Source organism: Thermobia domestica, chromosome 7 (assembly GCF_964235325.1).
Source record: "Thermobia domestica chromosome 7, izTheDome1.hap1.1, whole genome shotgun sequence".
NCBI lineage: Eukaryota > Metazoa > Arthropoda > Insecta > Zygentoma > Lepismatidae > Thermobia > Thermobia domestica.
The window spans coordinates 278,086,494-278,097,118 of NC_137460.1; the positions used below are offsets into that span (position 1 = coordinate 278,086,494).

General features: G+C 37.2%; 2 protein-coding genes across 2 annotated transcripts; both read right to left on the reverse strand.

Annotated features, from left to right (window-relative positions):
• Nucleotides 1-8,995: 8,995 nt before the first annotated feature.
• Nucleotides 8,996-9,547, reverse strand: LOC145689742 (E3 SUMO-protein ligase ZBED1-like). The gene has a single exon (XM_081763943.1). It carries the CDS (start codon nucleotides 9,545-9,547, stop codon nucleotides 8,996-8,998), a length of 552 nt encoding a protein of 183 aa, XP_081620069.1.
• LOC145689743 (zinc finger BED domain-containing protein 4-like) lies at nucleotides 9,544-10,350 on the reverse strand. Its single transcript, XM_081763944.1, has one exon. It carries the CDS (start codon nucleotides 10,348-10,350, stop codon nucleotides 9,544-9,546), a length of 807 nt encoding a protein of 268 aa, XP_081620070.1.
• Between the last annotated feature and the right edge of the window lie 275 nt (nucleotides 10,351-10,625).

The window sequence follows — 10,625 nt, forward strand, 5'->3', positions numbered from 1 at the left end:
CCTATATAGTAAATTCCTGTGAAAAGTGAAATTCCGAGAACACTAAGTTCACAACAAAGGAAACGCAAATCGAAAGATCAACATCACAGTTCTCAGTGACGTCTAAATATCGGAAAGTTTGCTCTAAATCTAGTTCTCAGGGATGGGATTCTTTCCTTGTTGTGTAAGTGGAACTTGCCGAACAATGTCTCACAACTTACTCAAAATCACATTTGTGTCCTGCTTTTTCTCTGCAAGAATGTATGGAACGGCGCATTTACGAACAATATACAGTTCTTTAAACCCTTTAAGCGGATGGAACTAATAAACCATAGCTTAAAATATTTAAACAAGTCAGCAGCGTCTAAACTTCACATTACAGTAATTCAAAAGTAACCATTGTTTGTTATGGAGTTTGGCGTCCCTCTTCAGGAGGGAGGGAAAGGACCTATAGGATAAAGTAACATCCAAATCACTGTCGGTTTGAATCCGAGGCATTGGACTTCCAGCACGGTTTGAACCCGAAACTGGACGCGCCAAAAGCGAGCGCTGTAGCCATGAGGCTATGGAGTAGCCCACAAAAGTAACAATTTGTTGTTGTAGTTTCATTTTAAAGAAGAGATATATTTAATAGAAATTAGTAAATAACTATTTAAATCATTAGTTCTTAACTTAGTCTTAGTACCTCAGAAAGAAAATTATCTCGAATCTCTTATTTGTACAGAGTAAAGAAGAGTTCCATGTATAATTTTATATGGATTGTAAGTTCAGGATCTTCTTAAGGGTGGTCATAAAGCAATAGTTTAATATGGCAGCTGTTGCTGCTCAAATACGAATCTTCCCAACATACTGAGAGGAAACTCTGGTATATTCGAAAAATGTTTGTAAAGCTTTAATTTAGAAGTAGTTATGCAGTGGAATTTTGCGTAGCCCTAGTCTCGAATGAATTTCTTATGCTTTGATAGATATACTTTTGTTTCACATAAATACAACGAAAAATATTAAACAAATAAAGAGCCGTTTAAAAATAATATATAAGAAGGTAAGAAAATGGTGGGAAACTATATTCATAGAGATTCAAAAACATTTTAATACAAAGAACAACAATATCAAATAAACTTCAAAATAAAGACAATTGTGAACCCTCATCTTGATATTTTTTCACTAGCTTGGTAATGTTGAAATTAAGCAGAACGTTCAACGAGGGTTGGAAAGTAGGACCACGTTTTAAAAATCTTCACGCCAGGACAGAAATTAAGTGTTGTGTTTTGTTTTGATCGCTTTGTTTCAAAGATATGGAAATTTTACTCAAATACTTCCCTTGGACTCATTTTGTATTGAAATGAATTGCAGCATCCAAAACAAGGAAACTTATGCTGCGATTGTGTTGATAGTGATTATTTAACTTGTTTCTGTTAGTGTGACAACATGAGGAGTGTATATATGCTTATTTTGTTTGTGTTTCTTAATCTTATAGAATTTATAAATTTGTAGAGGGACAAAAAAAAACACACAATTACTTCTTTCCAATATCACCATGAAAAACTAATCAAAAATATTTAGAAGAAGAAGCGTAAAATAAAATGCGTGATATTTGAAGAAATACCCAGTTTAGTATCTATAGAGATTAAATAATAATACAGATAAGATGTTAATTTCTTTTTTCCAATATGCTTATATTTGTTTGGGTCATATGTATTAAAAAAAATATTGATTTAAGATTTTCAGTCCCTTTTCTGTACAATCTCTTTGAAGTTAATGTTAAATATTATTACTCTCTAGGTGTTATTTCTTCAGAAACATTTTTTTCAATCGATCAAAATTTGAAAAACGTATTTCATGTATTAATTCTTTGGAAATTTTAATGATTGGTTCGTTCTGCAAATCATTTTTTAAATGTTTTTATTGTTTACATTTCCTTCCTTGAAGATGAGAAAATGGAAGGAATATTTTGTTGCTGTAACAAATAAATAATAAGAAAACACATTGCATTTTAGCTTTCAGGTACAGTTGTACTAACGATATAGGCCTACCTCTGTCTGTCCTTCTCTAAATTACAGAGTAATGAGTTCAAATTTTAATTATAATTCATTCACACTCTAGTTTTAATTTTAAGAGTATAAAAAATTAGTCATCACACACAGAGACAGATATTATCTATCTATCTATCTATCTATCTATCTATCTATCTATCTATCTATCTATGTATATATATATATATATATATATATATATATATATATATATATATATATATATATATATATATATATATATATATCGTCTGTGTGAGAGAGATAAATAAAACACCCTAAAATTTATCCACCATAATTTTCATTTAGCCCCTCCTAAATGTGGAGGGTTGCTACGGGCCTATGTAGAAGTATGGAAAACAGCCATTGTAAGGGGGGGGGGGCAAAAATTTAAAGATATCAGCTACAAGAATTTCCGTCAATGTTAAGTCAGTTTCATAGACTACTAGTGTGTATAATGGAACTTTGAATCAATAGTTGAAATTGAAGTGTGAAACGTTTTAGAGTCATAAAAATGTTAGAACTAGCAGAAGGGGTTTCAAGCTGTAATCGGGGTTACTTTTTGCAGATACTAAGTAGCTCCTGCCTTTTAATCTTAGGTAAATTTCCTGTTTAGGTAGATGCCGGAATGGATTTCTTATTGAAACATAAATTACTAGCAGTGGCGGATCCAGAGAACAGTTTAGAAGTGCTTCACTCAAAAATGCTTCCTTTCTTTAGAATTTTCTACTCTTGAAGAGCCTTGAATTTTATCCGCATAGGCATGACTAACATTAATTTCTTTCGTATTTCTTTGTCTCTCTTATTTTTGAAAGAAATTGGTTGGGCTTCAGCCTGAAGGCCCCAAACCCCTTAAATCTTCCACTAATTACGATTAGGATGATATTCTAGGATATAAAGACTAACCAATGCAAATCAGTTCACGGCGATTTCTTTTTTGGTTCCTGACTTGGCATTTTGTGGGACATACGTCAAACTAACAGAATTTGGTTCCTGTGCTGGTACCAGGAAATATGTAATTTTCTTTACAGATATCGATAATTCATACTAAGTACTGATACCGGTATCATCATTACGGTTTTAATATTAGTAGACAGCATGCAGTTTTGTGTAGGAAGTGATTTGTATAAATGCTGAAGGGAAAACATTGCACAGAAACTTTATGTTCGTATGTTGAACACACGTTTTAGTATCTTGTGCAAAGTATCCTCACCTATGGGTTTATTTTGTACCAAAGTTTTTATTTCAATAACTAAGTTCATATTCAATGTTTACTAATGCACTTACAGCTATTATCTGCACAGACGAGCAACTCCCTATATGCGCTATTGAAATATAGTTTGTATCTTCTGCACGGCGAGAAAGTAATTCAACGTTTGGTGTGGAACGATGTTTCGTTGTAAGAGGATTGGCGCTGCTATCGGTTTTGAGCATGACGTCGTGGGTTATTTATCAACACATACGATTATTTTGTGCTCTGGTTAATAGAAAATAATAATTATAAAACGTATGATAATTTGAAGATTGGATAGAATACAGGCCTACATTGTCCACTGATATTTTCTTTGTACATAATAAAGAACAGCTGTTTCTAGAGAGTTAGGTATTGACTGTAAAACGAAAGAGGAAATAAACTGACACTTTTCTTTTCAGATCCGTAACTGCTTCAGCGGAGAATCTTAGATCAGGAAGATTACCATAACATTACAATGAAACAGGGTTTTCCTTTTGGTGAGCGAGGGGAACAAGTGGAAGCATTGTTCTTTCCAGTCTGTATCTCTACAGAAGAAACAGAGAGTATGCTTTCTGGTGAATCCAATAGAATAGCGGTACATCGAATAATGCGAATTGACGATTCTAACAGCTTTTTCACTTTCCCCTACCATTATACAGCTTAAAAATCTTATATAGAGAGTAGAGAGGGAATAAAAAATAATGTTAATACCAATGTGGGTGTAGTCATGGTGGGAATACTTAATTCTCAAACCGAGTAACTTTTACTTCGGCCTTATTACCCCAACTTTAAAAGATGAATATAAAGGAAAGGGGAGTTCGCAAAAATCGCAATAAGGTATTTCAAGTTGTATATATACCTTGTGTCTGTATAAAAAATATAACAATACTTACGATATTTGTTAGTTTTTTTTGTTATTGTGACGATTAAATTTATTTCTATAGTCTGGCAACGCTGGTCACCAACGCATATTTTCAGCAAAGACCTGCAAACCCAGGCCCGAAGACGGCCCGGCCCGACCCGAATGGATCTGAATTCTGTGCCCGGCTCGACCCGGCCCGGCCCGAATCTTGAGCCGGGCTCTAACCGGGCCGGGCACATTTCGGGCCGAAAAGGGGCCGAGCCGGGCCGAAACGGGCCGGGCACAAATCGGGCCGAAACGGGCCGAGCCGGGCCGGCCCGACTCGGCCCGAACACTGTGAAAGACGGATCGGAAACTAATGTTGGCAACCTGTGTTAATCGTAATGTGTTTGGCATCGGCGGCGATTAGGGGGGGGGCAAAGGGGGACAGTTGCCCCCGCACTTTTTTGAAGTAACTAATTAATGTATATAGTTTCATTTGGAAATGTAACGATTTTGTATGTGTTACTGATTAATAGGAAAAAATGCTGCCATATAATATTTGCTGTTGCGTGAATACGTATTGGTTGTCTTCCCGTGGAGTAAAGAAAGCTACAGTAATTGCGTTTTAATCGCCACAGAAAATAACCCCAAAAATAACCTATTGGAGCACAATTTCAGCATACTTTCATTTCTTCTTACAAGGGCTCGATATGTTAGTGAGCCGCTTTGAAGCTAATCAAAAGAACGTTATTCAAAAAAGTAGGGCCTATTTCACAAGTTATTCTTTAATTGCACAAAAATTGACAGTTCCTAAAATGTCTTTTCTTCTTTCTAAAGTAAGGAATATCGATTAAAAAGAGCGTGATAAGAAACAACTTCTACCTTTTCCATTGTTTTGTAGTGTAATATACGAGTGAAGTGTTGTGTTTAAGGATGTACGAGTGTATATACAATAAAATTTAGTAAATTGAACATAATTCTAGGTTTTAAGTTTATTTTGTATAACTGAAGTGTGGATTGATTCTAAGTATTGTTGTGTTTTGATGTGTTCCAAGAAAGCGAAAACTGCACCTAATGGCAACGAACATATTTCAAGAAGTTGCAAAAGCAAATATTTCTTTAAATGTCATAGCATATGCTTGTAGTATTTACTGCCTTTCATTTTCTAAGAGTAATAACATACACTTAATAGCATGTGTGGAATTAAATAGTTCATGTGAAGTTTTTCATTAATCCTCAGTTTCAATATAACTTTTGCAAAACAAGCATCATTATTCATTACTATGATTAATATTATCCTTTCTATTTATTTGTTTTGCAAATTTATTAAATAATCTGATCACACAATTTTCCAGACAGAATTTTAAGATGTTCATGAGCAAGGAATCAAATCTCTTCTTACACTTTCGTTGTTTAAGAGTACAAAGGGCTAGTATCTACTTGCGTTGTTCTTCTCAATTTACTTAATAAACTATTATATACCTTATACGGTATTTTAACTGAAAATATAGTATCCTATTAGTTATACAACCTTTCGTCAAACAAAATGTTAGAAACAACCAGGAAAACTAACATGTATATACAAATATTCAGATCATGTCTTGCCCCCTCACTTTTAACGTCCAACCGCCGCCACTGGTGTTTGGGAAATTAACTCTTTATTCAAGACTGTAAAGTACTGTACTTCTACTACTCTTATTACTACTACTACTGCTACTACTGCTACTGCTATTATTATTATTATTATTATTATTATTATTATTATTATTATTATTATTATTATTATTATTATTATTATTATTATTACTTATACTACTACAACTGCTACGAGCGTCAGAGTTGACATGTCTGGTGGTACATACTTTACAATCTAAGTACAGAAAAAATCGAAGAAATACTAGCTATTATGGCCAGTCTGCGTAGTCTGGCCAGTAGAATGCATTCACATCTGGTGCTAGAGGTCGTCGGATCGATCCCTCCTCGTGTTATGTGAGCTTTGTGGTGGACAAAAATCGTGAGCGTGGGAGTTTTTGGATTAGCCCGTTTTCGTCCACTGTCTTCATTACACCAATTCATCCATCATCATCCATACGTCTTGAGCCGTAATTGCCTAAAGAACATATGAGAAAGTCAAGTCCTTGACCTACTAATTAGAATTTTTTCCGCTACCATTAGACCACGGAGACCGAAACCATGAACTGACGTGTTCATAAGATTAGCGCAATTTGTAGTAATGTTCAATTAGCACGGCAGATTCCAAATCATATTACATGTTCCTGTATTCTTTATAATTCGATGCTACAATAATAATAACAAAAAACAATGATCAAATATATCACCCAGACCCGAGGATCGATGAAGTGTTCCTGGAACGGTGCGTAACAAGTAAATAACAGAGCTATATGACGGAATGCGAGGCAGTAAATCAAAACAAAATCCACACATATCATTGTTGATCAAAAATACCTCAAAAGTCCCCTGAATGAAAAATGTATAGATATCAGCTATCAAAAATGCCTCTTAACATCACATATATTAGAAGGGATAGTTGATATTAAGAAAATGAAAATATAAGGTTTCCTAAGAAACCAATAGTGCAAAATGAACATCGCTTTACTGTATGTCCTTGTACGCATCGAATAGCACGGAAACAGATTCAACAGTTTCAGGCTTTAGAGCATTTCTCCGTTCCTGAGTACTAAAATCTCTTTCAGTAGACGCACTAGAAGCAGGGATGACGAGATACTGACGCGTTAATTTACACAATTTTGGTAATGTTTGTTCTTGTTGCTTCCACCACTGCAGTATATCTAGTTCTCTTACACATGATGACATGTTGAGGTAGATGTCTACTTCATCATCAAATTCACCAGAGACTGAATGTCTATCTTCCCAATCCATTAGTTTATTCTTCTTGGTAGGTGGTTCCAAGTTATGCCAACTAGCCTAAAGGAGACGATGGTGAGAAATAAATTAAATAGTGGAGTAAATAAAGTGGAAGGAAACAGGAGAACGCCGCGAACCCCCCACACGGTGTTTGTCCACCACAAAGTTCACTTGGCGAGAGCTCGGATCAAACCAGGGACCCCATACACCAGAGGTGAACGCTCAACCGCTGAGCCACCGTTCCAGGAACACCTAATCGACCCTGGCGATTTGGTGATTTATTTGATCATTATATTTTGTTATATTTGTAGCATCATACTATAAACAATACATGAACATGTAACACCATTCGATATTTGCCTTGCTAATTGAACATTACTACAAATTGCACTGATCTTATGAGCACGCTTTATGGTTTTGCCCTCCGTGGTCCAATGGTAGCGTACCAAATTCTACTTACTAGGTCAAGCACTTGACTTTACCATACGTTCTTTAGGTAACTACGGCTCAGGCTGAACGGATGATGATGGGATGAATTGGTGGAAAGAAAACAGCGGGAGGAAGCGGGACCACCCCAGAAACTCCCATGCACACGATGTTTGTCCACAACAAAGCTCACATAGCATGAGCAGGGATTGATCCGACGACCTCTAGCACCAGATGTGAGTGTTTTTTTCTATTGAGCCACTATTCTCCCTCGTAGATCAAGCATCGGTTCACATTCTACGCAGACCGGCCATAATAACTAGCATTTCTCAATTTTATTCTGTACTTAGAAGGTAAATTTGGTACCACCAGACATGTCAACTCTGACGCGAAGTCGTAGCACTTGTAGTAGTATTAGCAGTGGTCGTAGTAGTAATAGTAGAAGTAGTAATAGTAATAGTATTACCAGTACATCACAGTCTTGAATAAAGAGTCAGTTTCCCAAACACATTAACATAGGCTGACAGTAAGACCGTACAAACACGGCAAAAATAGAGGTAGTAAAGGACATTAAGAAAAAAAATAGGCTGACAACATTAGTTTCCGAACCGTCTTTCAGAGTATCGGGCCGAGCCGGGCCGGCCCGGCTCGGCCCGGTTCGGCCCGATTCGGCCCGAAATGTGCCCGGCCCGGTTAGGGCCCGGTCCAGTTTGATATTACTTAAAACGGGCCGGGCCGGGCACCGGGCCGAATCGTGCACGCCCGGCCCGTGCAGGGCTCTGATTTTCAGTCAGCTTCGCATGTCAACATGAGATGCAGTGCAAGATCAGATTACTAATTAAACGTACTAAATAATTATCATAATTTTTGGGTACCTTTTAGAAAAGCAACTTCATGTATTCTGCCTGCATTCTTTCGCTCAATATTTTGTACATCGTTAATGAACATTATATTAGAAGCACATGGTGGTAATGCACACCTGGACACGCCAGGCTGTCGCTCACCGTGTGAAATGGTCGTTCCTTGTGGAGTCGTTACAAAGTAACGAATCTTCTTGAGTACTCAAAAGAACGAATACTGAAAACAATTCAAAGTACTCGGATTCATTTCGGAATCTTGAGACCATGGACTCAAAAAGTATTCGTTTGGATTCAGATAGACAGTTAGACATATGATTCCTGGAATCAATTCAGAACTGCATTGAAGTAGTAACGAAAACTCACACGAAACAGTAGATGAAAAAAAAAAAAAGAAATCATATGGATGGGCTATTATAGTGCGCATGCGTTAAGGAAACGAAACACTTACCGCATTTGCTTTGATTCTTCTGCTTTTTTCTGCCCGTTGAGTGCCCTCTCCTCTCCTCCGTTATGCAGGCTTCGTAAACAGGAAGACTGTTTCCCTCCCCTTTCTCTTACGGCACGGCAACTTGTAACAACCAGCGGTCTTAAAATCCATGGTTTTACTCCTACACGGGAACACACAACAAAGTAATAAAAAAGTGTGGTGTCATCTGTTCTTTAGTTATGTACAAATTGTTTTTAAATGTATTTACACTGGCAGTATTTATACTATTTACACTGGCAGTCTTTCTTACATATTTGCATGTAGAAAGAGAATTTGGGAGACTTTGGAAGATTGTAACCTGCTTCTTCTCTCTGTTATAATTTGCCCTCCTTTAGAGAATAGTCTCTCACAAGGGACGGATGTTCGCATGATACAGAGCCTTCTTTTCATAATCTCAAATAATCGAAGATACAGGAATCTCGTCTCTTTCCAACATGCTAGCGGATTTTCTTTTCTGTGAAGAAGACTTTCCTGTAGGAAGTTCTGCACTTCTACGATACCAGCAACAGTGGGATTTTCCGGTGCGATAAGGCTAGAAACTTTAGTGTCGAACTCCTCCCAAAGTTCACTGCTGTGTATATTACTCGACTGATGGCAATTACGTGTAGTTACTTCTTCTTCGTTTGTAGCAACGACAATTCCCCTTGCTTTCTTTTCAATTATTGACCTCGTCTTCTGGAAGCAGTTGTTATCATCGAACCCTTGCTTCTTAAAACGCGGATCAAGAAAAGTTGCCTCCGCTAGCAATGGCGTATCTTCTGCCTTTCCAAATCTCCTCTTCAGTTCGTTCAATATCATTTCTGACATTCTTTGAAGATTGCTGACTGTCTCCGAAGAAGTTCCTTCATTTTGTTTTGGCAGTTGTTCGTGTTGGAGTTTTGTGATATGCCACCACAAAGCAACTTCGAAATTGTAACATCTTTCTCACTACTGAGTTCCAGAATAACTTCATCAAACCTCAACAAAATATCGCACGCTTTCTCTATAGTGACCCATTCATTGCTACTGAGGACTTCTATGTCAGAATTGGTCACAGCTAATTTTGACACGACGGGATCTTTCAGTTTTAGAATTCTTTCAAGCATATGAAAGGTCGAGTTCCACCGCGTTGGCATATCCTGCTTTAGCTTCAACTCCGGATATCCCATCTGTTGCTGATACTGCTTTAATTTCAAAGCTGCATGGGGAATTCTTCGAAAATATTCAACTATAGCTTTGACCTTTGCCTGAACAGTCTTTCTTTTGCTGATGCCAGCTTGTACAATCAAATTCAGGCTTTGGGCAAAGCACTGAACATGACGCCATTCACCCAGTCGAATAGCTGCTGTTATATTTGCAGCATTGTCACTTACGACGGCAGAGACTTTATCCTGTAGACCCCAATCATTGAACACTCGTTTCAATTCCAAGGCGAGATTTTCAGCTGTGTGTTGAGATCGGATCTCAAAACACTCAAGTAGGAACGAGCGAAGCTGGCAATCGTTATCTATAAAATGGACCGTCATCGCCATGTAGCTCTGATTGCTCATGGATGTCCAAGCATCCGTTGTTACGGACACCGCGGAGGCACCAGTCAGCTCTGCTTTAACCTTCTCTTCCATCTCGTTGTACAATATGGGAATAATGTTGGAGACGGTTTTTCGGGAAGGAAGAGGGGTTCAACATTTTAACAAAATTCTGAAACTCCCTGTCCTCCACGATACTTAAAGGGTGGAACTCTTTAACAATCATCTTTACTAATTGCTTATTTATTTGTTTGTTCTTATTTGCTGGTAACGGCCTATGTAAATATTGTGATATTTGCTGCTGATTGTTAGGCTTAGAGCTACAAGGCTGCGGTTGATTGTTGTCAATTGTTGTTGCTGGAGTTGAAGTT